The following is a 25,778-nucleotide window of genomic DNA, read 5'->3' on the forward strand; positions in this document are numbered from 1 at the left end:
TATAATAATGCAACATGGGAAGTGGTTTGTTTGTGGTAGAAGGTGCGGTGGGAACACCCTGGAGGAAGCAACTAATTCTTCTGTTTAGGAGCTTCAGGAAGGATCAAAGGATGAGGAGGCTTTTCCTCTGGGTCATAACGTATGATCAAGAGAGGAATGTTCTAGAGGCTTGGGAATGTAAGAAGTTCTCTGTGGCTGAAACCAGGGTATGTGCGGGAGTGAGGGAGAGGGAAGATGGATACTGGAAGGCTGAGATAGGGGAGAGACGGCCGGGCAAGATCCTGCAGGGCAGGCCACTGAGCAGGGTGGAGCTCACCAGGAGCCTGAGGGCAGCTTGAAGACTGGACTGGGGTGGGAAGGAGAAAGCCAGAAAACACCTTGCCTGGTTCTCCCATCCCTGGCCTTCCTAAACTTTCTGTGCCACTCCCCACAGTCTGTTGTGAAGGCCTAGCTAGAATTGCAATGCCTGGAGGAAGAACTCTGGCCTCATGTTTCATGGAGCTCCAGATGGTCTGGACCTTTTCCTTCAGTCCCTTAAACTCAACTTCCTGTGAGGAAAACCTCTTTCTTCATTAGTAGCTCTAAAGGGGGAAAGGCTTAGGACATTTCAGACCCTTCTCTTCCTCTTGAGAAATCACCTGCTTGAGGAACTCTCCTCCACCCACTTCACCATGAAGGCATCCAGTGGGAACTTGGAAGGCCAGAGTGCAGGCCTTCCAGTGAGTGGGGGTCTCCTGCTTCTGCTTTCCAAGTGGGACATTCAAAGAAGAGCAGTTCAGTTGTCTTCATGAAGACAGCAGGGGCGCCAAATACAGCGACTTTCCTGTTTCCAAACTAGAAAATAATATTCTCTGTTTTCTGAAAGCCTCCTTTTTCTTAACTGTCCTTCACAAGATTCGTTATTAGTTATTTTCCCTTTTTCTGTAGCTTTTTGTTTACATTATATTCCTGGTAGCTTTTCCAGTGCTGGGAACCTCGTAGGTGTCTTATAAACATTGGTGGAATGAGCAAAGAAATTCTTGTAGCGCCATTTTCTACTTTGGAAGTGTCTGTTTCCTCATCAAACTCCAAATTTCATCAGATTTCAGCAGCTCTCTGTGACTATGTGACTATATGTCATCACACCCTTGTCATTTTCAAGTTGTCCACCCCAGAGAGGAAATGCAGAATATTTTTTTTTCTCCTTAAGCCAAACATCAAAATCACTGCATATGTCTTGAGTATGGTCTAGTCAGTAAATCCAGATTTTGAAACAGGTTATCCAGGTATGGTTTAAGGATGATAGCATCACAGAAATGTTGTAGACCTTAGAATCCAAATGTGTTAAAAACGGGGCACCTGGGTGGCTCAGTTGGTTAAGTGTCCACTTTCGGCTCAGGTCAGGATTTCACAGTTTGTGGGTTCGAGCCCTGCGTCGGGCTCTGTGCTGACAGCTCGGAGCCTGGAGCCTGCTTTGGATTCTGTGTCTCCCTCTCCCTTTGCCCCTCCTCTGCTCACTCTCTCTCTCTCTCAAAAAGGAATAAACATTAAAAACAATTTTTTTTAATGTATTTAAAAAAAAAAGCTGAGTTTTTACTCATGATCTCTGTTCTTCCTCAGCTGCATAATTTTAGGCAATTTTACTGTTCTGCGCCTCTGTTTCTTGTGTGTAAAATGGACATAATACCTATTTCAAAAGGTGAATGTGAGTATCAGATGAGAAACGCGGGTAGAACTTAGCTTTGTGCTTGATGAAGAACAATCTTTCTTGATCAGTTTTCATTCTTACTGGAGACAGATCGCTTTTCCTCACCACTGTCTGCTCTTCCCATCTGTAATGATACTGCCCTGTTCTTTATGATTTGGGGGTATAACTATACCAATCACAATTTTCATACTGTTAGAGGCACTATTATTTTAGTGGTGCTTTTGAGACTTGTGTCCTATTTCTGCGTGAAAACAAAGTGAATTAGCTTCTTCTAATAATGAGGAGGAAAAATTGAGGTAACTCACAAAATGAGTTTCATCCTTACCTTGTAAGACTAATTCGTCCCTTAAAAAGATATCTGGAGGTCAGAATTTCAAAAGCTGGACACAAATGGGGTGCCTGGGTGGCTCAGTTGGTTAAGTGTCCGACTCCTGATTTAGGCTCAGGTCAGGATCTCACAGTCATGAGATTGGCTGATCTTGTGTGGAGCCTGCTTAAGATTCTCTCTCTCTCTCTCTCTCTCTCTCTCTCTCTCTCTCTCTCTCTCTCATTCTCTCTCCTCTGCTTCTCCCCTGCTTATGTGCACGTGCACAAAAAGAAAAAAAAGAAAAAAATTTTTTTCTCTCAAAAAATTTAGTAAAAAAATGGAACATATAATTGATAACATCTTCTCCTGAACCCCCAAATCAATATTCTTTGTGCCAAAAGAAAACCCAGAGTTAATCCAGCAGTTCACATGAATTATCATAGAATGGCTAAACAAGCTGTCCTTTGGGCATCTCTCAACAATTTCATGGATATAATGGAATAAAGGGGTATTGCTTACAAAAAAAAGCTTACATGGGATGCTGTTTTTCTTCCTTTAAAAAAAAATTTTTTTGTGAACGTTTATTCATTCTTGAGACAGAGAGACAGAGCATGAGTGGGGGAGAGGCAGAGTGAGAGAGGGAGACACAGATTCCGAAGCAGGCTCCAGGCTCTGAGCTGTCAGCACAGAGCCCTACTCGGGGCTCGAACCACAAACCGTGAGATCATGACCTGAGCAGAAGTCGGACATTCAACCGACTGAACCACCCCGGCGCCCCTTAGGATATCAAAACTTTACCATAACAGAAAACAAGAGAAAGGGGTCCATGGAAGCACTGGGAATGGGGACGAAGTTATTGTTCTTATGTTCCCAGGTCCTCAGAAGATTATACACGAGCCACAGATGATTTCATGATGTCTGCTATTTTGTGGCACCCAGCAGCTCATGAGGGGTGGGAAAGCTAACGTTGTCCTCATAAATAAGAAGCAAAGCAGTTGTATTAAATGAAACTCTTCATCAAGTAAAATCCCTATAACTCACATCTAATCATCTTGGGGGAGGGTCCATATTGTACTCAATGTAAAGTATTGGTGTCCTTAAGAATTCACGTGGGCAGTTTGTAAGAGGAACAGAGCTGGGTTCCCCCTTCAGAAAGGCTGGTGACGCCGTGGGGCACACCAGGTAATTCCGCTGGAGTGTTTTGAGAGACACTGTTGTTACAAAATAAAGTACTGACAACATAAATATTTTAAGTACAAGCACGCCTGTTTGGAGCCTGGCTCCTTTGTTTAGTAAGTGGTGATCTCCTTATTTCGTGCAAATCCCTATCTCCCATTCTTCAAATACCTTTTTATCTGGCAGGACTACAGAGCAAATGAATTGAATTGTATCATTTTCTCTAGTCTGCTTCCAATGACTTCATTCTTTGTAATAAAAATGATATCTTACGTTTGGATAACACTTTGTTGTTTTCAACGTTGTGTATATATATAAAATATATGTTTTTATATATTTATAATTTCATTTTAATCTTATCACAAACTAATAAACTAGGAAAGCAGGATTTGATTATCCTTGTTTTACCAATAAATTTGATGTTGGATGATCTGTCCAAGCTTGCACAGCTATAACAAGCAATGGAGAAAGAAGTGCAATCGACTTGTCTGATTCCAAATCCAGTGTGATTTTCCCCCGAATCACCCTGTTTGCCGTAGTCATTTCTTCCCCGCCTAGTATGTGTTTGCATCAGCAAGTAGAAAAGAAGTCAGTCCTCTCAACTATGAGAACCCCCACACTTCTCTTCCTTCTCCATAACGTCTAACAAAAATCATTTAGAGAGACAGTTCCCTGTAACACTATTATTCCTTGTTGGGAAAGAGATTGTTTTTAAAGAACAATCAAGTATACTTTCTAGATACCCACAAAGTTTATTTGCCCTCCTCTGGGAAGTTCTGCTGGTCTTTATTCCTGCAAATGATACCTGACTCCTAGAATCATATACTATTTGGTAAAGGAAGAATTTCTGAGGACTTAGGTATCCTGGGGTTTTGATGAAAAACAACTCCACGTAGCAACTGGCATATAGAAGAGTGAGATCCTTCTGGGTTCAGGTACTTACCCCTCGGTCGCTTCTGTCTGTGCGTCAGCGAGAGTGACGATAATATTATCTGTCTTGCAGAGCTGTTATAAGAGTCAAATATAACACTTTTGAAATGTCTTGCATGGATTTTAGCATATAGTTCTGAATTCAGTAAAAATGAAATTTCACTTCATTTAGTACAAATCTTACCTTTGGAAATTTCCTTCATCTCTGAACAGATATTACCAGCTATCTCTATGAAAAAGAAACGTATCATTCTATGAGTTCTGTACTTTGCTTATTTGTGTGTGTACGTGTGTGTGTGTGTGTGTGTGTGTGTGTGTGTGTGTAGACAGAAATGTATAGATCATTTGTCTTTAAAAAAATTTTTTTTAATGTTTACTTATTTTTGAGAGAGAGAGAGAGAGAGAGAGAGCAGGGGAGGGGCAGAGAGAGAGGGAGACACAGAATCCGAAGCAGGCTCCAGGCTCTGAGCTGTCAGCACAGAGCCCCATGCAGGGCTCGAACCCACGAACCGTGAGATCATGACCTGAGCCCAAGTAGGATGCTTAACCAACTAAGCCACCCAGGTGCCCCTTGTCTGTCTTTTTCCTCTCCCTTTTACAAATGGGGCTGGGAAGAGAACTAAGGGCCATTTATTGTTTCCTATTTGAACATTGACTAAAGAAGCAACTTCTAACAGCTTTCGTTGGGAGACTGAAAGTAAGGGTGAAAATTACTGTGACTTCTAAATGTTTCAGGGGCATGCTGGCTGTGGGGAACAAGAGGTAGGGATGTGAAAGGCTCAGATGGACTTTCTGGGTCTTTTGTTTTTGTAAAGGTATCTTGCTCCTTCACTTACTACACAGAGACCTAGACCTTTCCATGGTAGCAACATCAGCAGAGAAATATCCTGGCAGAAAGAGAAGACACCAACAAAAGGGCTTCTTGGCAGTCAAACAAAGGCCTGCCAGTCAAGGTGACCGAGCAGGAATCTGGCAGTTGGGATGCAGGCGACAGCCACATGCCCAATCGGTACCACTGCTCACATCCAGCAACCAGAGCTTTTGCCCCACTGCCTCCCGCATGTCTCAGGCACTGTGTGGACACCCGACTGTCTGGGGAGCCTGAGCTGAGCATGTGGGAGGAGCTTCCCTCAGACTTTTGCTGGGAGCACATCCCTGTTCTTCCTCATCTTCATTTTTTCCTTCCTTTTTCTTTTTTTTTTTTCTGTCATTCTACCCCTAAACGGTAAGATTCTCGAGGGTAGGAATGATCTGCTCGGCACATCGCTCTTTTCATCCATTGCTGGATGAAGAGAGTGGCTCCTGGCTCCACAGAGCTCTTTCTCAGGGCAAACCTTTTGATTTTTCCAGAGGCCTCTGTAAGGTTGAATTTTTATGACTGTCTTTAACCGCTGTGTTGAGAGGGTGTTTTATTCTATCTTGAGACTTACCATTTAAAGTAGGAAAATTAACATTTTGACTTACGCTGTAAAGCATTGGTCCTTCAAGAATCCGATTTCATGGGGAGGTGATTTTTTTATACATAATGTGGCAATTGTTTGCATGTAAATGAGCTTTTCTAAATTATACTTGAAAGTGTTCCGTTCTGAAGTACAAAAGCATCCATCATAACATCTCATTTCCTCTGTTGGTTTGCTTCATAAATTCATTTTGTCACAGACCGAACAATGCTTTTCTTTTCTTTCTTTAGTATATCACAATTAGGAATTAGTGAGGTCCAAACTAATGAGATTTTCCTGTGGCTACACATGTGAGGTTTGCAAAGGTTGTCAACACTGCAGGGAATCCCTCCCTCAGCTCCCCAACTCTTCACTAGAATTGCTCGAGTCAAAACAAATCTTGTAATTTCTGACTTTGTTTTCCCAAATTGGCCCCCAAAGGATTAATAATTCCTTAAAAAAAAAACAAAACATTTTAAGAGGGAGAGAGAAGGAGGAAGAGAGAAAGAAGACGGTGCCCCCCAGGAGCCATCGTGTCCGACTAGCTCGTCTCACCCTCCTGTGTGTCTCATGTCCCGATCCTTGCTCTCATCCCCCACAGTGTCCTCTCAATGGGCACAATTGTGTAAGAGTTCCAGTGACCCTTGCCATACACACATTAGCGGGAGAGCAAATCCCTCAGATATGAGTCATGAAAAAGCCTTCTTTTTCATCAGTTTCAAGTATGGAAGTATCTGCTTTCAGTTTGAGTGAGTCTCGAGGCCTCGAGTCCAAGATAGTCTTGGGAGGGGGGGTGCAGAAGAACTTGAAAAGCAAACTGCAGGGTAACGTGCTATTGTCCAGATAAACAAGGCAAAAACAGTGCTGTGCTTCACTTAGGGTTGCATACATTTGTAGTCATAAGGAAATGGTCACAGACCTGGGCAGCCGCAGAACTTTGTTGGGGTGGTGCGATTAGCCCATTCTGTCAAGTAACTATTCCTGATAAAAAAAAACAATTGAGCAATTCTGTGTTAGACCTTAATGTTGGCTAACTATCAGTCTTGTGACCTTTAGTGAGATGTTTAACCAGGCAATAGCCTTCAATTGCCTTATGACCATCCTAATAACCCTTAACTGGTCTTCCTTTCCTTCCTCTTCCTTCCTCCCTTCTCTCTCTCTGTCTCTCTCTCTCATCTCTCTGTCCCTCTCTCTCTGTGTCTCCCCCCTTCTACTTTCCCTTTGTTCTTCCCATCTTCCTTTTTACTTTAAAAATTTTTTGAAATGGCCTGAGAGAAAATCTTTACACTGGTTTTCCTTGTGACTGCTTTCCTTTTGGAAAGTTCAAAACAAATCTTTGTTCACAATCAATTCACCTGAAAAGTGGCTTGCTAATAGTGTCATAGCAATAATAATCATATAAAATTGTAAAGAAATAATAACTTAAAAGTTCAGAATAGTTATGAAGCACCTGGGTGGCTCAGTCGGGTAAGCATCTGACTTAGTTTTGGCTCAGGTCACGATCTCACGGTTTGTGAGTTTCAGCCCCGCCTCGGGTTCCACGCTGATAGTACAGACCCTGCTTGGGATTCTTTTTCTCTCTCTCTCTTTATTTCTCTCTCTGTCTCTCCCCTGCTCGCTCTCTGTCTCTCTCAAAATAAATAAATAACTGAAAAAAATTCAGAATAGTTGTTACCAATAAGGAGGAAGGAAGGAGAATGAGGTTGGAGGGCTACATGTAGAGGACATTAATTGAATCTTTAGCGACTTAGGTTCTGGAAGCAGGTACAGCAAATTAAGATTTGATAAGGCTGAACAGAGGATATAAGGACATTCTTTCAATTACTTTCTATAGCTTTTCTTTTTTTTTAATTTTTTTTAACGTTTATTTATTTTTGAGACAGAGAGAGACAGAGCATGAACGGGGGAGGGTCAGAGAGAGAGGGAGACACAGAATTAGAAACAGGCTCCAGGCTCTGAGCAGTCAGCACAGAGCCTGATGTGGGGCTTGAACTCACGGACCGCGAGATCATGACCTGAGCCGAAGTTGGACGCTCAACCGACTGAGCCACCCAGGCGCCCCTAGCTTTTCTTTTTTTAAAGTTTATTTATTTATGTGGAAAAAGAGAGAGCACAACCAGGGGAGGGGCAGAGAGAGAGGGAGAGAGAGAATCCCAAGCAGGCTGTGCACGGCCAGCACAGAGCCCAACATGGGGCTTGATCCCACAACTCATGTGATCATGACCTGAGCCGAAACCAAGAGTTAGATGTTCAACTGACTGAGCCACCCAAAGGCCCCAATTTCTATAGTTTTTCAAATGTAATATATACTATCACCATTTGTCAAAAATATTCCAGAAAAAAAGAAAATCATAGGGAGCTGTTAAAAGATAACTTGAGGCATATGAAAAATCTTGAGTTTATGTGAGCAAAAATCTGTTTGAATTAGTCAGTGTGAAACTAGAAATGGTTAGGAGTGCCTCACCAAGAGGAGCTCAGGAGACACTATGGTAGAGAAAAAAGGAAGGAAAGTAAGGAAATCATTGATTGGCTGTAGCTTAAAGCCTCGTTGGCTCTTTGTGATTGGTTGTCCATAGTTTTTAGTTTCATAATCTTGAAGCATGTATAGGCTTAGATCCTGGGTCGCTTACATAGACCACCATGGCATCAGAGACACTTCAGTCTAAAAGCTCCCTTGTTGAATTAAGTTAACTCATCCCACCAGGAGTTAGCCCTTCTCCTTATCTTCTTACTGTGTCATTCCTCTCTCACACCTCACCACCACAAACTTGCCCATAAACTTTAAGGCCTGAAGCGTATTTGAAATTCTCCTCCCGTTTTGATCAATAAATAGTAGTTCAGTTAATGGCACGTGCATATCTTTTCTTATGGGATGAACAACGTTCATGGGCCAGAAGATAGAGGAGAATTCTGGAGCTCTAACTATTTAGTGATTGACAGATGCTTGTAAAACATCATCTCTAAGTCACTGAGGTAAGATGTAAGAGTGGGAGACGGTCCCTATTCTCAAGAATTTTGCAATCTAGAATGGTCTTAGACCCAGGTACCAGAAGCTTTTGCAATTTTATGGAGATTAAGGAAGAAGCCAGTTTGAATTCATCTCAAGAGAGAGAGAGAGGGAGAGCAAGAGGGAGAGTGAGGTTAAAGAATTATTGAGATGGGTATTCTCAGTTCTACTATCATGTATTTATTCTACAGATAATAGTTGCACGTGTGTGAAATGATTTATACATAGCATTGTTTGTTAGAGCAAAAGACTGTAAATCACCTAAATATCCATCAGTATGGGCCTGGTTAAGTATATGAGATCTTATACATGCAATGAAATACTATGTAATCAATGGAATGCAACATTCCAGAACCCCGAGAAACACTGTGAAGTGGAATAAAGGCAAGCAAGCAAACAACAGACCAAAGTACAAAATAAAAAGACAGCATCTTAGAATTTGTGTGAGGAGATAATTTCATACATATATGTTTGCATATGCGTAGAACGTCTCTGTAATGATACAAAACACAGAAAATCAAACTGAGGAACTTGGGTGATTGGGGATCAGGAGTAGGAGGGAGACTGTGAACCTTTCATACATTTTATATTTTATTCTGTGAATCTATATTACACGATAATAAAATCACATAAGAATACAAAGATAGAAAACATCAGTCAGAGATAATAGGACAAAAGAGCATCGAAGAAAACGCATCAAAAGTAAAGACAGACTCTTTTCCTTTCTTTTAAGTCCCTTTGCAATATATCCTTAGAATTTCTAAAGTGTTATTAACAAACCAACACTCCTGCATTTATTTATTTGCTTGTTTATTTATTTATCTATTTATTTAGAACTTAAGTTTATTTATTTATTTTGAGAGAGAGAGATAGAGCAGGGGGTGGGCAGAGAGAGAGAGAGAGAGAGAGAGAATCCCAAGCAGGCTCCATGCTGTCAGCACAGAGCCTGATGCAGAACTTGAACTCACAAACCATGAAATCATGACCTGAGTAGAAATAAGAGTCAGACACTTAACTACCCAGGCACCCCCAAACTCCTGCATTTATAGAAGAAGTGATTGGCGTAGAAGGTGTAGTGGGCATAAGAGAAGCTGGCACAGTCAATTCAGGGTGTTCTGGCGAGTTCTGGCCATAGACATCATGTGAGGCTGCCAAGGCTACGTATCCTCTTATGGGGAAGCACTGACAATTTTTCCAGCTACTTCCCCACAGACTTTGACCTCTTGGAGGGCAGCAACTCTGGTTCCTAGTGAGTGAAGCATGTATACATTTCAATGTCTGACTGTTAAGAATGGGGAATTGGGATCCTTAGGGAATGTGGTGCTATGAGAAGGAAAATACGTATTGACATCTCAAGGGTACAACTTCCTGTTTGATGCTATTAGCATTATCTGGTAACAACAACGGAAGCGTAAAACATTGATATTTCAAATACTAGAAATTGAATCCCTTGCTAGCTAAAAGAGTTCCACTGATACTGGGTTTAAAACATAAACAAGAATCCTTTCTAGGTAGCATAGCCATTGTTTATACGCAAATGCTGCTTAAGTGGCTGTTAGTGCAGAATACCTCATTTTTTAGTAGGCTGACCCCCCCATTATGTATTTGTATAATCCTCTATAATCCTTTTTTTCCCAGTGCAATGAAAACTTAAACCAAGCCACTTTCTATAATTACAGTGTAGAATTTAGAATATCAGAATTCGTTAGGATTTATGGTATAACCTCCCCTTTAGGGAGGCTGTGAAAGAGAAATTTTAGTCTATACGAGTACAACTCTAGAAAAATCTTGCAGTTCCCTATTCTCGTAACTACAAGGTATATATTCATATACCTACATGTTAATATATGCAAATGTCTCCGATTTGATTACCACATAGTCTTAACATTCTAGAACATATAATTTCTAATTACTAGAGGTGCTATCTTGCGGAAAGCTCATATCTCACAATGTATTCTTTTTCTTCTGATTGCACTGTATTCCTATCACACTGAATTAAAACGTGAGTATGAAAGTCTACAAATGGTTTGGGTTGATGGGCTACAGAGAGAATCAATCTCCTTTTCTCCCTGAAGCCTCCTATGGGACTTTTTCTTTTCCTGAAATGTTTCTTTTGAAATTTTAAAATCCAAAAATTAAAAGGGAAAAGCTCAATGAAAATGGGTTGTAATTATTATTCAACAAAGAGTAGATGAGTATTTGTTTCAGCGCACATCTGGAAATGGCTGTTGGGACAGGGACAGTCACCGGTGTTTAATATGAATGAATGTGTTTTTGCTGTCATCAGCTTGATGCGGGCGCCATTTTGAGCCCCAGTGGTGTCCCATTAACCCTGTTTGCCCAGCAGAGACCTTTTATTTCCCAGGAGGAGGGGATAAATGGTGCTAACAGGAGCTACAGATTTGTTCCACTCACCCTCCAGCCCCTGCTTGGCACTCACGTCTTCTTGCCTAGGAGTCTTGAGATCTGTGTTCAGTTCAAGACTCTTCTTGTGAAGCTGTACTGCTCAGCCTTTAAAAATCCATGGTACTTCCTTGTCAACCCAGACATCTCACAATTTCTTGTAATGTTATTTAAAATTTCAAGACAAATAGAAAAAAAATACTATGCCTGGAACCAAATTACACTCATTACAACACTGAGGATGCTTTCTAAAATTACACCTGCACCTCTCTGGAAATTTTGATACCTTGGGGAGGGTGAAGGAGGATGAAGAGTATGAGAGTTCCACCTGGGCACCATCTGGCAAGTTTAGCACTTCCACGGGCAAGTCCGGCTGGCCTCGGACCCCTATGTGGGGTACAGCTGGGGTCTCCCTCCTCAGGGAACGGGGTTGGGCTGGTGGGGTGAGCTCAGGATTTTCCCCTTCTCTTACTGACCAGGGGTCCTTGTTTTTGTTTTCTGTTCTCTCCACCTTCCCCTTCAGAGCATCGTGTGCACTGGACAGCGTCAATGGCACCCACCCCCCTTCCTCATCCACTGCATCCAGTCGTGTGAGGTAAGCCTCCTGCCCCTCCCGGACCCACACCAGAGTGGTCTGGTCTGCTTCACTCATGGGGCCTGAGTCTTTCTAATGCAAGGTCTTGCTACTATGCCCTTGGTTTAATCTCTTAAATTTAGCTCTCTAATTTTCAAATTACAGATATTAGGATTTCTTTCTTTCTTTCTTTCTTCTTTCTTTCTTTCTTTCTTTCTTTCTTTCTTTCTTTCTTTCTTTCTTTCTTTCTTTCTTTCTTTCTTTTCTTTTTCTTTCTTCCTTCCTTCCTCCCTCCCTCCCTCCCTCTCTCTCTCTTTCTTTCTTTCTTTCTTTCTTTCTTTCTTTCTTTCTTTTGTTCTTTCTTTATTTCTTTCTTTCCTTCTGCAAAATCTCCAGAGTCTCATTTTAAATGATGTAATAAAAAATAAGTTAAAAAGCAAATCAGAATGTTATACGGTTTGGGGATTCTGTAACTGGATCTTACTCGAGCTTAGTTAGATCAGAGTTTTGCAGACCGATGGTGGCCTACAGACAGGTTTATTTGGCCAGCACAGTCTCTGAAAACAATTCTGTTCTGGTTGCCAATATTTAAAAACTGGGGTTTCGCATAACATTTGTGTATGTATATATAACATCACACACCCACGTACATACATACTCCAGATAAAAATCAATATCAAACACTGCTGATATGTCTCTTGGAAAACAAGATATCTGGCACCGTGGCAACAGTTAGCTAGACCTGAGTAACAGCTACAGCCCCAAAAGGCAGCTGCTCTCTCGGTGAGCAAGATGCTCCCCTCTCCCTGCGGCTCCTTACCTAGTGGGCATCCCTGGTTTATGTCAACTGCTTGGGGCGTGCAGGCATCTGTTTGCAACGTCTGAGGTAGACCTGTAACGCCCTGTTGGTTAACTCAAACCAGACCTTTACTTCCTCAGGGAATCCTATGTACTTCTTCACACAGGTTCCCTTAGCTAGATTAACGCGAGTTATTGCAAAGAAGAGTCAAGAATGAGTCAGAGCCTTACAGACAGAGAATGACCCAGGTATCCTGGCATGGGGAAGAGGGGACGCCTCTCTTCTCTCCCTAACCCCCCCCCTCACACACACACACACACACACACACACACACACACACACCATTTAAGCCCTCTCACCCCAGGAATGGCCACTCAGTCACAGTAGGTTTTGCCATTCAAGTTTCTCACTGCGAGTAATTAAACCACTTAGCAGTGATGCTTGGGTAATTCTGGTTGCTCCTTGGGTGCTAGCGAGAGCCATTGAACTGCCCCTGATTTCTAACACCCTCCCCCCTACACACGCATCCAACCCACATGCTTATCTATCCCTCGATTCTTCTGTATCTCTGTTTCTCTTTATCCAATTCTGGGAAACTGGGATCTACATGAGGCCAAAGAGGGGGAAAGGGTGGGGTTTGAGACAAAGGGAAAACTGGGTGGGGAAATGATACCAATAAAATAGCATTCTGAGAGTCCATCAGGAAAAACGCTAGTGGAGAGTGTGCTTTGTTACGGCGCGGGCCAACAAAACAGCTCATCTTCTGCCATCATTAGAAAAACAGATGGCAGTGGGGTGGGGAGGAGGGGCAGTGACTCATCCACTGGGCAGGGGGTAGAAAGGGGGAAGAGGAGGCCAAGGGAGGAGGGAGATAAACAGACAGAGGACTCAGAACTGGGAAGAGATCAAAGGGATCCTGAGAATTCCCTTCTGCTGCTTCCATGTGTGATGGCAGGAGGGAGGGTGGGTGACAGGGCTGGGAGCTGGCTTCCATGTTTCCCGGAAGGTTACAACACAGAGCTTTCCTCGTGTGTCTTCCCCTCCTCCCTGCACCCCCAACACATCCTCCTGATCCCTTATCCTGAGCTTCCTAGGCTCCTGTCAGTCCCTTTGTTGATGTGACAAGGAACAAAACTCCACTCCCTCCTCCGATTCCCCTGCCCACCCACTACCACGCACAGCTGAGCCTCAAGTGGTTCTCAAAGTGTGGCCCCTGGACCAGCACAATTGGCATCTCCTGGGAACCTGTTAGAAATACATATTCTCAGGCCCCGTCCCACACCTACTGGATTGGAGACTCTGGGAGTGGGGCCCAGAAATCTGTGTTTTTAACAGCCTCCAGGTGCTTCTGACGAGTTCCGAAGTCTGAGAGCCACTGCCGTGGCCACCATGGGAGGAGTCAAGAAGGTTCCCAGTCTGTGGAGCCCCAATTTGAAGCTCTCTTTGTCCGGGAGTAATTCTAGCCGACATTAATTCCACTCTGAGTATACTACAGTATTTCCTGGGGCTCTCTGGTTAGGAAAAGGTTTGAAAGGATAAGATTTTGCTTCTGGTGTCCCAGCAGAGGCGAGGAGGAGGAAAAAAAGAAAGAAAAAAAAAAACCACGTAAGGGTGGGAGGAAGAAGCAAAGAAAAAAGGAGAATCAGTGCCCACCGGAAAGGAAAGGAATCGAGTCAGACAGGGGAGGAGACAGGGAAGAAACTCTGAAGAAATAAGTAAGAGATGCAGAGAGGGGGTGAGACTGGGAGAGAAAGGGTGAGAGAGGCTGGAACTGGTCACTTGGCAGAAACCTAATTCTTTCCTGGAAAAAGTCAGCTAAATATATTAGGGGCAACTGAAGAGCGTCAAAGACAGACGGAGGGAAAACAGACGCAGAGGCAAGATAAACCAAAGAGGGCTCGGTGGATGAGAAGTTTTTAAAAAGTGCTGCACAGAAATCTGAGCTCAAATTAGACATTGGTTCCCCGGTATCTAGAAGGAGTTTTCCTTTTTTTTTTTTTTTTTTCCTCTACGATACCGAGTATAACTGTGAGATGTCCCCTTCAGACATCCCACCTCAGCAAAGCTGAGGACCTCATACTTCATTCCGCTCAGTGAGCCCAGGACAGTGAGACCATCAGCTTGCTAGCCTACCAACCATGTCCCCCTTCGTGTCATTTCTGCTCTTTGGTGCCCTGTCCCCTTTGCCACGAGCTTGGGCTTTCCGCCCTCCATCATTCTATGCCTCTTGCATTCTTTAAGAGACAGCTCTGAGGTTTTCTCTGCCGGCTCCTGTGTAAATAACGCCGCCTTCTCATCGTCACCTGTGTTCCCGTTGTCTGAGCCAGAAAATGTGCATACTACGTATCTGCAGCCCAGACCTGTTCGTACATTAAAGTAGGGTTTTCTGGTTGTTTCTCGAAACTCAACCTGAGCCTCCTGGTGTTTTCTAGTTCTTTTGTAAGCTACACATGAGCAAGGAATGGTAGCTTTGTGGGTGGGGAGATTTTGGACAGCGTAGGTTCAAATCCTGGGCCGGCTGAGCGGTGTGAGCCTTCGAGTCTTAATCGGTGTTGGCAAGTGAGGACAACAAAGCTATTTTAAGGAGCGGTGGCAAGGAATTAATGTGATAATGTACATGAAGCGCTTAAGCATCTGCCCTGTCTGGTTCATAGTCAGTGGTTATAAAGTAGTGGCATTTGTTGTGAACCATTAGCCACTTTGTGAGCACTTCCTGAATGAGTAGAGCAGAAAGCACAAGGCTGAAGTGCTGATGTGGTCTCTAGAGGCGTAGGTGCAAAGTCTGATCAGAAAAGGGACAGAACAACAGGAGGGAAGGGAAACCGGCCATTCCCGTGGGAAGACCCCTGAGACCCGTAAGTCACAGACCGCTTGGAGACGGCTGCCGTGTCCACTCAGTCACCAGGTCAGTGGTGAGCCGATCATCACGTGAGCAGCTCTCCACACCCTGCTGTCGAGCCCCTCAGCCCCCCTCGCTAGGGCCTCAGCATTCCCTACCTGGGCTACTGCATTGGGCTCCTAACTGTTCTTCCTACTCCCAGACCGGTGCTCATTAAAATTACAGACAAGTATACAAATCGTCTAGGACAACTGTGCAGAAAACAAACACTTACTCTGCCAAACGCTCGTCCAATAAAGTGTACTCTTTTCCTGGCATGGCAAGAGAAAGAGAGAGGGAAGGGGGCGTCTTCATTTTGTGGGTGATAATTCTATCCGCGAACACTATGATACTGTCAGATCACATGTGTTATCCTCTCTCCCTCCCCCCCGTTCCTTCCTTTTCTTCCTTCTTTGCTCTTTCATAAAGTCCTATTTATTAATTCTGCCAAAGTCCACAGCCCTAGGTTCCACTTAGACTAAGAACACCTTGTGTTCCAGGGAATGCGGCTGGGAATAAAGACCACACTTGCGGTCCCTTTTTGGGTAGAAAAGATTAATTTCTTTCCTGCTGGATGATTAAAATTGAGTGTCCATTGACCTATGTTTTGGGGCTGCTTTTTCCACAAGCGTGTATTTCCTGCAAGTTTATTGTCAGCAGCCCCCATTTGGGATTACGGTTTCTGATATTCTCTCTTCAGCCCTTTGCTGTTTTGTGTAGAGTTGTGCCCTTCCTGTTCCAAACGCGGGAACTGTGAAGGACAGAGGCAGAATTGTGTTAGAATAATTAGGATCAAGTGCCGACTCTACACTTGCTAACTATGTGGGGACAGGGTCTTATTGATATAATTATATATATATTAAGACTGACGTGGGGCAGCTGCATGGCTCAGTCGGTTGAGCGTCCGACTTCGGCTCAGGTCATGGTCTCACAGCTTGTGAGTTCGAGCCCCCCGTCGGGCTCTGTGCTGACAGCTCGGAGCCTGGAGCTGCTTCGGATTGTGTGTCTCCCTCTCTCTCTGCCCCTAACCCACTCGCATTCTGTCTCTGTCTCTCTCAAAAATAAATAAACATTAAAAAAATGAAAAAAAAAAAGACTGATGCAACAGTCAGCTTACACCCAGTTTCTATCGTTATGAGTGTTTATTATTTACTATAGGTAGCCATGGTTAATTGATGTTCCTCAGGCTTCCAGTAAACTTAGGAAGCCTTTTAAGATTCCTAAGGAATTCCTTGGGAATTTCAAGGGAGTCTGTCTGGGCGTCAGCTGCCCTTTCTGCTAACAACTCTTATACATACACTTGCAAATGCCTATCACTTCACTTACCACATCGTTTCAAGATTATTGGATATATCCATCCTTCCAACAGACTACAAGCTCCCAAGTGGTCAGATGTGTGCTTTATTTCCTTTTGTATCCCTCTGAAACATATAACCTAATTCTTCAGTGACACCTGCTTCTATGCCCCTAAAGGCAAGGACAGAGATTTGAAGGTCGAACTTTGACTTCCAGAGTCTTAAACTGAAACAGATTGGATCAGGCTTCTGAGAAGCAGCGCAGTGGAAGTAAAGGCAGGGAAGAAATAGGAGAAGTGAAGAACAAAAACCCTGCCGTGCACAGAATCCAAAGGGCTTGCGACAGATCCGGTGAGGGCCACGTGGACTAGCAGAAGAAAGGCCGTCTGGGGCTTAGAGGCAGGCTTGAACCTCGTTTCCATCCTTTATCGCACGACTCCTTGGGCAAGTGAGCTACCTTCTCTGAATCTAAGTTCCCTCAGCTTTCAGTTACATGGATGTAATTTATCTTTCAAACTTGTTGGTCAGAAAATTATGGAGGCACAACCCACGGGGATGTAGTTTGGGGCCTTCTGAGAGGTCACACTTCAGTAGAGTGTGGGTCATGCTAATTCAGAAATAACTGCAACCCTCCCCCCCCCCAACCCTGTTTCTGGGAATTTTGGATCTGAATCAAAAGATTAAGATTTTGGTTAGATGTTTGATCTTAATCGTGCCCACGGGTCCTTCTCTTAAAGAGCCACTCTTCCGGTTTGTGGCCTCTTCGGTTGGCCTTGATGTCTTACCCGGTGGATGGGTTACACTTTGGGAATCTGTTGGCACTGTCCTTCCTTGGCGTCAGTTCCAGGCCGGTCCTGCTTTTGGTTTTACTACTTTCATCCTGGTCCCAGCTGGCAAGAGAAAACTCAGACTAAGCTAGGGTAGATAGGAGAGTCGGAACATGATAAAGGGAGCCTATTGTATGAATGTTCATTAAACAGCAATTGAGTGTGTGATAAACGTTAATGGGATTTCATCTATCTGTAATACTGAGTGGCTTCTGTTTCAGAAGGAAAGTTATGGTTTTTGCCACTGTTCTTTTTCATACGCCAGTGACGGGCAGGACCCACGTCTGTGCATGTACCCTGAGGGGGGAAGGGGCCAGGCAGATCTGGAGGGAGATTTGGTTAAGGATTGCTGATGAAGATTCTCTGATGCCCTATCTAAGCCATTCTGATGTTCTTGAAGGAATGAGGAGCCCTTAGAAAACTGGAAGTGAAGCTGTGCGGTATATACTGTTTCACTCAACCGACTGAGCCACCCAGGCACCCCAATATATACCGTTTTAAAGGCAAAGGGGGTTGAACAATAATGGCTATGTGCCTGCAAGTTTGGTTTTCTACTAGTAACAGTTCTAAGTTCCAAGTCCATGTCCTATACTTAAAGGAACATGCCCTCCCTTCCAACTGTCTTGTTTTGTGACAGAATGATTTGTCAGAGAGATAAAGGAGAAATCACTTCTTTTTTATTTAAAAAAATTTTTTCATTTTATTTATTTGAGAGAGAGAGTGAGAGGATAGGGGCAGGGGGGAGAGAGAGAGAGAGAGAGAGAGAGAGAGAGAGAGAGAGAGAGAGAGAGTCTTAAGCAGGCTTCATGATCAGTGCAGAGCCCGATGCAGGGCTCGATCCCACGACCCTGGGATCATGACCTGAGCTGAAACCGAGTTGGACACTCAACCGACTGAGCCACCCAGGGGCCCCAAGGAGAAATCACTTCTTAAACCTAGCAGATGTGTCATACTAGGTCAAATGAGGTACTCCCTCTCCCCCATTTAAGACGGCAGCTAGGGAGTTTGACCATGACACGGATCGTTACTGTGGATTGTGCCGAATGGGGTGGCGCATTCAGTGGAGCACTCAAGGCTTCTTTTGGCTGCACCCCCATCTTTACTGATTTGACATGGGCAAAGGACTCGGTGGGTCGTTTTGATTAAAAATGTGCTTAATAATTACCTGGGGTTCTTACTTTTAAAATGCAGATTCTTAGGTTCTGCCCCTACCTCCTCATTCTTACATATCAAGTCTGGTGTGAAGTCCAAGAATTTGCTTTTTTTCAAAATTTTTTTTTAATGTTTATTTATTTTTGAGAGAAAGAGAGAGCACAAGCAGGGGAGAGGCAGAGAGAGAGGGAGACACAGAACCTGAAGTAGATTCCAGGCTCTGAGCTGTCAACACGGAGCCCGATGCGGGGCTCAAACTCACGAACCGCTAGATCATGACCCGAGCTGAAGTCGGACACTTAACCAACTGAGCCACCCAGATGGCCCAGAGAACTTGCTTTTTTTAATGTTTTAAAAATTTTTCGCTAACGTTTTATTTTAGAGACAGAGACAGACCATGAATGAGGGAGAGTCAGAGAGAGAGGGAGACACAGAATCGGAAGCAGGTTCCAGGATTTGAGCTGTCAGCACAGAGCCCAGTGTGGGCTCTAACTCACGAACCATGAGATCAGGACCTGAGCTGAAGTCAGACGCTCAACTGACTGAGCCACCCAGGCGCTCCAAGGATTTGCTTTTTTTTAACAAATGCCCCAGGTGCTTCTAATACAGGCAATGCTTAACTGCACTTTGAGAAACACTGGGCAGGAATAAATACACTCATAGATAATAGTATCCAGCAGTACCTTGTATCTTGGGACAAAGGATGTGTCTTTCGATAGTTCTTGAAAAAATGAAGTCACCTGAAATAGGATGCAGTTCAGAAAGGTCCAGGATAGAGGTACAAGCATCTGGCCAATAGTAATAAAACTAAAATCCTTAGAAGCCAGAGAACACTGGAGATTGTCTTAAAATTAGAGTGAAGAAAAATTTTAAATTCTGTCTCGTCAGGGGTACACAGCACCTTAAAACAACAAGCTCTAGGACAGTGAGTGGAAAGGGGACCAACGGAAAACCTGAGGGTCTCCTTGTCTTTTTTATTCTTCTCATTACTGGTCTGATCCTATTTTCTCTCTCAGTCTAGCTTCTGTAGCATAGCCATTAGAAAATCCTGAACAGGTTGAAGTAACAAAAATAATATCAAAAGATTGATAATAACTCCTTTGGGGAAAAAAAATCCAAAGAAACTGGGATTTTTAAGCCAAAGAAGAGAAAGATAAAGACTCGTGTAGTAAATATTTTCTCTACAGAAGAGTTCACAGTCACCCCCTCCCAGTAACAACGGCACATTAGATAATGGGTTTGAGAACCGAATGAACTATTTAAGGCTGCGTGAAATATCCTGGAAGTGTTAGACTTTATACAGGGTTATAAAGACATGTGTTTAAAAGGCATATTAGCCTTGGGAGCGTTGAAAGGGGATGTGTATTGTCCTCTCTCTGACACGGTTAAGTTTTCTGCTGCCTCAAACACAGAACATGGTTTGGTATTCTCTTTCCCTGCAGATCTAGCATGCCATGGATTTAAATGTAAATATATTGGTGTTTTCTTAAAGCAACTGGTAGAGATATTTTTATGTATCGTAACTGTAGGAGTACACCCTTGATTGGAATTTGTATAGGAGGGAATTGGGAGGTGGAAAGACCCGGTGAGGAGGAGTTGGGGACGAATTTAGCTTCAGCAGAGTGGCTGCATTTATTTAAATGTAGGTGGGCAGTTGTATTTTTTTTACACATTTAGTAGTTGATACCGACAATGCTTCCATCACTAATTCCTTCCATCTGCTCCACCATTCCTTGGATTCTTTCTTCTGTGTTGTCTTGGACCACTCCCCCTGCCTCCCTTTCACTATTTGTTATTTCTATTCCAGATGCTAGCCCTGTTAGCTTGTGCTTCTTGATCGCTCATGGGCACTGCCTGGCTTTACTGCTGTCAAGTCTATGGGATGCAGGGGCCAGTGTGTAATTCATGAGGTGGAAATGGTGGCATGAAAGTCAAGGTTTTATTGTACCGTTTTTTCTTGCCCAGAGTTTGAGCCAAGAGAGAGGCACTCGAGTCCGACTAAAAAATCCTGTTCTAAGGGATATGCTTTGTTCTGGGGCTCAGACTGTGTACAGCTCCGATTGAGATGATCTGAGGTCAGGGATGGGAGAGGCTGGCAGTGTGTGTGTGTGTGTGTGTGTGTGTGTGTGTGTAAATAGTGATAGTTCTTCATATCCGACCAGGTGAAGCTCCACGGCAGGGTGGCAAAACTTATCACCACAATCATAAATTTGAGGGATCTTTATTCTTAAAGGTGAAATGAAATGTGTGAGTGTCTGGGAGGCTCCGGTGCAGAAATCCCACATTCCCTGTGGCAGCTAAAGTGGCTGGCCCTCCTGCAAGAAAGCAGGAAGGAACATTTTCTCCCAAGTGAAATATTTGAAGACCGAAGTGACTCAGACAGTTTTGTATTTCACCCATAGAGCTCTCTGAGACTCAAGTGGGGCAGCGTGGGCTGGCCCGGCACCTGCAGAGATCCAGAATACACCAGGGCCCCGCCTGAGGTGCGCTTGGACACCTGTCAGGAGGATTCTCAGCTCCCACTCTGGGTGCAGATGCCCTGGGGAGGGGGTGGGCAAGCAGTTGTGCGGGCCCTCCGGGTGGTTCCAGTGCACTCCCGGGTTTGAGACCTGCCTGCAGAGCTGGAATAGCTCAATAGTGACCGTTGTGGGGGCTTGAAGAATGTACCAATGCCTGTCTGATTTGAAACCTGTCTCCTGGGGCGCCTGGGTGGCTCGGTCGGTTAAGCGTCTGACTTCGGCTCAGGTCATGATCTCACGGTCCGTGAGTTCGAGCCCCGCGTCGGGCTCTGTGCTGACAGCTCAGAGCCTGAAGCCTGTTTCAGATTCTGTGTCTCCCTCTCTGTCTGCCCCTCCCCTGTTCATGCTCTGTCTCTCTCTGTCTCAAAAATAAATAAACGTTAAAAAAAATTTTTTTTCTTTAAAAGAAACCTCTCTCCTTTCTTCCCCTCAGCCTCATGGTGAAACCTGTCCAGCCATTCTTTTCTCATTTCTATCCTTAAGATTCATCTCTAAGACTATGCTCTTTAGAAACGCCATGCCATCACCAGATAGTCACAAATTACTTTGAATAAATGCCCATGGCTTGAAGTTCGAAGTGTGACCAGGTGGGATGGGTACTGGTTCTTCAAAAAACTCCAGAAACCCCCCCCCAAAAAAAATCCCCAAATTCTCACTTGAGTATGTCTTTATAAATTCCTTAGTAGAAAGAGAAAAATGAATCCTTTTTAGGATATCTGTATGCAGAAATCCAAACGTTGTATTCCAACTTCATGACTTGCGCCCTGTGTGGTTATGCCGTAGTTTAACTTCTCATTCCCTTTCCATTTATATTTTGTCATTTAAATAATAGCCAGCAATTAAACCTCTCCTTGCCACGTTTTAGCTGTTTACAGATCAGATATAATAATCATTCCTTCCCTGCTGGTTCTCAGAGGACACATCATATGGGCTTGCTTGTCTTTTGCATTCTTGCCAAGTCCTTTAGGATCTATGGGTGAAAAGGGACCATAAAAATGTTAATTATGGCAGGAATAATAACAGCCCAGATGCCAATAGCAGGGACAGCCACTCCGCTTCTGGTAGGGATAGTGTAGGTTCTTACAAATCTAAATCTAAATATGTGTTAGCCGTGTTAAAATCCAGAGAAAAATGGAAAATTAGCTTAAGTTGGAGCTGCCTTCCAGGCACAGCGACTGCCAAATTCCGATCCCCTCGAGATTTGTTTGTGAACGTCGCTGCCAGTTTTGTGCAATCTCTGCACGAGGCTGAAAAATCCGGGCATGTCTTTGGGCTTGTCCAGAGTTCTATTCGGTTCAGGGCTCTACTTCAGATCCTCCAGCTGGAATCTCTGAAAATCAGACTCCAAATGTTAATCAGGACTAGGTTTTCATTTTGAAAGCTAAAACCATTGTGTTTTCCCTCCCCTCACTTTTTAAAAGAGTGAAACACGGAGAGCACGACCCATGCAAATTGTAAAACCTCATCTAGATTAACAACATTCAGGAGAATTTATGCCTCTCTTAAACTCCCCTGGAGCCACACCGTGCATCCTGGTGGGCTTTCTAAGGGACTGCATTTGGCTTTCTTTGTCTTCTAGGCTTCCTGGGTGGCCGGCTTTCTCCCTCTGCTAATTCTCTTTACGACATCCGGGTTGTCCCTTTGTCTCCTCCCACCGCACCCTTTTTCTGATTTCTCTGTGCTTTTCCCCTTTTTTTCTGTTCTTTTTCTTTATCATCTTTAGCCTGGGCTTGAAGGCAACGTAAATACTACCCGCCTGCAAAACTGGCATCACAGAAATGCTACCTTCTTTTCTTTAACCCACCCGACCTTCCAGATTCTTCCTGATGATTATAACTGAGGTTAGAATTAGCAGCAAGCAGATATAATCAGGTTCTATACATAAAAAACTCTACCCCTTTTCACTTTGCACAGAGACATTGTTCCCCTACCACTTCTACGTGTGCTTCTAAAATGTGTTTTAACACAGTTAAGCACAACTCAAATACATGCACTGAGACTGTTCATGAATCTATAGAGCATTGGTTAGTATACTATCTACCACCATGATCACTGGCACAATGTCTTTATTAAATAGTCGTAGAAGCAAACTCTTTCAGAAAGTGCATATAGTTTGAGTCATTTCTAGTTCATTCTACTAAAATCCACATTTCTTTCGGGTGGAATTATTTGATTATATGCTTTATTGTAATGACTGAGTGGCAGCAAGTTATGCTATTAGACATCTTACCTTACTTTTTAGTCTCTAAAGTACAGATGTGTACCTATACGCATGTTGTGTGTGTGGGTGTGTGTGTTTGTGGGTCTGTTGTTCTGACTAACCCGGCGGTGAGTAATGACAAAGAGGGTGACACTCCCAAGTTGATTATTTGCAAATTGCAGCCAGCACTGCATATAGAAGAAAAGCTACACATCTCAACCCCAGACTAATGGGTTTGAATCTCAGCTCCACCCTTATTTGTTTTATTTTTGTGTAATATTTTTTAAACTGAGCTTTAATCCTATAAAAGTAATACCTGCACCTAGTTTAGAGAGAGCCATTTGGCACCTCTAGTTTTATTTGGAAGATGAACAGTACCTGCCCCTCTGCCATCTGACCTCAGGCTCTCTGGGCAGAGGGGATCCTTTCGTGTCTTCTTTCCTTCTTTGGTTTCACTTCTTTGATTTCTTCTGGAAATTACATCTGTAAACATCTGTATCTACACACACATATCTATTTAATAATTCTTCTGCTAATCTTGATTTTCTTTTCTCAATTAGGACATTATTAACTGACTTCCTAATATGGAAGATGAGTTTGAGCTCTCTGAGACCATCGCTCATTCACACACACACACACACACACCCCTGTACTGCTGCCGGTAGGGATGCCTGACACTTCTAATTCCTTAGCTTTTCTGGGGTTCTATTTCATTTCAGACATTTAGGTATCTGTTTTCTCAAATTTGTGATATCAGTTCCTGCTCGCCCATCCATTTTCCACCCTTCTACGTGTTGAATTCTCGATTGGCTATCATTCTCTCTCATATCCTCTTTTCTTTTGTAAGTTCTTACTTTTTTGATTCCTTTCTGGTCATTTGAGTGGGGTGTGTAGAGGGAACTGATATAGAAACAAATTCAATTCCTATGTTTTACCAGCAACGAGCCTGGGACATAGTACGTGCTCAGTGAGCAGCACACTCTTACTACCAATTCCTTCAACAGAGTTTATGCCTCTGTGGAAGGACAAAGACGCACCTGGCAGAGACCACATATCTTTTTTGGTATCTTTTCTCTGAATTGTCTTTTCTAACTTCTTATTTCAGCCTAAAGCCAAGCGGAAATCTCTTTAAAGGTAGCAAACTCCTGAAAGTGTAAGTTTTAGATTAAGAAGCACTAATTCACAGAATAGACATTTATTGCATATGCATGGTATGAGACTCTAGGGATGTGAAGTGAAATGAGACAGGGCTCCTGTCTCCTAGGAACCCCCTGTCCGATCTGCGGGAGAGGCATGCTCAACGTGCTGTGGGAACAGTGCAAAGAAAGTGGTTGCATTTGCTTACGGAGCGGGCAGGAAGTAGGTGGGACATCAGATTTGGGAATAATTTTATAGCAAAATGGCACTTCTGTGGGGCCTTGAGGGATGTAATAATTTCATCAGTTGGAGGTGAAAGCCCTGTGGGCAGGGAGGATAGTATAAGCACAAGGCACGGGGGTTGAAAACACAGAGGATTTCTGGAGAAGCACCAGAGGATGGGATATGTGGAGACTACAGGTGAGGCTAGAGAGGCATGGGCTAGATTAAAAAGAGGCTTGAATGCTGTCATGTTTTGGATACAAGCTTTATTCTGGAGGCATCGAAGAGCCTCACTTTTTTGTTTTTACTGGAGACGGCAAGATCAGATATGATACACTGTTGGAGATGAAGCCCATGGAGAAGAGACAGGTGATCAGTAGACTGGTTAGGAAACAACGTCTGTATTTTAAGAGAAGGGATGAAAGCCCAGACTTGGCTCCTGGGTGTAGAGATGGAAAGAAGTAACCACTGAGGGGTTTCCTTTGAAGGCATCATACTGATTCTAGAATCACATCCTGTAAGGAAGATGAGGTTCTGTATCCAAGTCACTGGTGCTTGGGTGGTTAGTGAGTGCCATTAACCTCTGTAAAGAAAAAGAAGTAGGCTTGTAGGAGGGGATGATGGGCTTGGGCTTTAGACGGGGTGAGTTTAGTGGAATTGGAAATAGAAGTTCAAAAACACAGTCTCAGTTGGTGACTTAGGTTGAGAAAAGAGGAAAGTAAGGATGATGATTGAAGGTGGCAAATGGATGAGGACATGCAAGGCATTTGAATGGGGACAAGAAAGAAAAAGACCTGGCAGGTGATAATAAGGAAGAACAGAGGAAGTGAAGCTAGTCAAGGAGATGGGAAGAGAATGATTGGAAAGGTAGAAGGAAATGAAGGAGAGAGTGGTCTCAGAAAAACTGTGAAAGAAGAGAGACTTCCGGAGAAGGAGATGGTGAATAGCGTTAACTGCTACAGAGTAGACAACAAGTTGATTATTGACATGAGACCACTAAGTTTGTGATTTAAGCACTCACTGAAATCCCTGGCACAAAGGTAGCAGAGGGGCAGGGGAGAGGGCAAATGGGTTGAGAAACGGATAGGAAAGTTGGTGCAGCAAATAAAAATTATTGTTTCCAAAAGTTGGCCAGTAGAAGAAGTGCCATGGGCTGTCATTTAAGTGGAAAACAGTGTCCATGGAAAGACCTTTGATGTGGATGAGACTTGAATGTATTTATTGGC

General features: G+C 43.6%; 1 protein-coding gene across 2 annotated transcripts in view; it reads left to right on the plus strand.

Annotated features, from left to right (window-relative positions):
- The window catches only part of PAPPA2 (pappalysin 2), a 269,050-nt gene that overhangs the window by 218,295 nt on the left and 24,977 nt on the right, over positions 1-25,778 (plus strand). For both annotated transcript variants that reach the window (XM_042976274.1, XM_042976275.1), the window contains exon 20: positions 11,473-11,544. In XM_042976274.1, the coding sequence (XP_042832208.1) occupies positions 11,473-11,544 (72 nt within the window). The remainder of the gene's footprint in view (positions 1-11,472; positions 11,545-25,778) is intronic.

The sequence above is a fragment of the Panthera tigris genome, chromosome F3 (genome assembly GCF_018350195.1).
Source record: "Panthera tigris isolate Pti1 chromosome F3, P.tigris_Pti1_mat1.1, whole genome shotgun sequence".
Taxonomy (NCBI): Eukaryota; Metazoa; Chordata; class Mammalia; order Carnivora; family Felidae; genus Panthera; species Panthera tigris.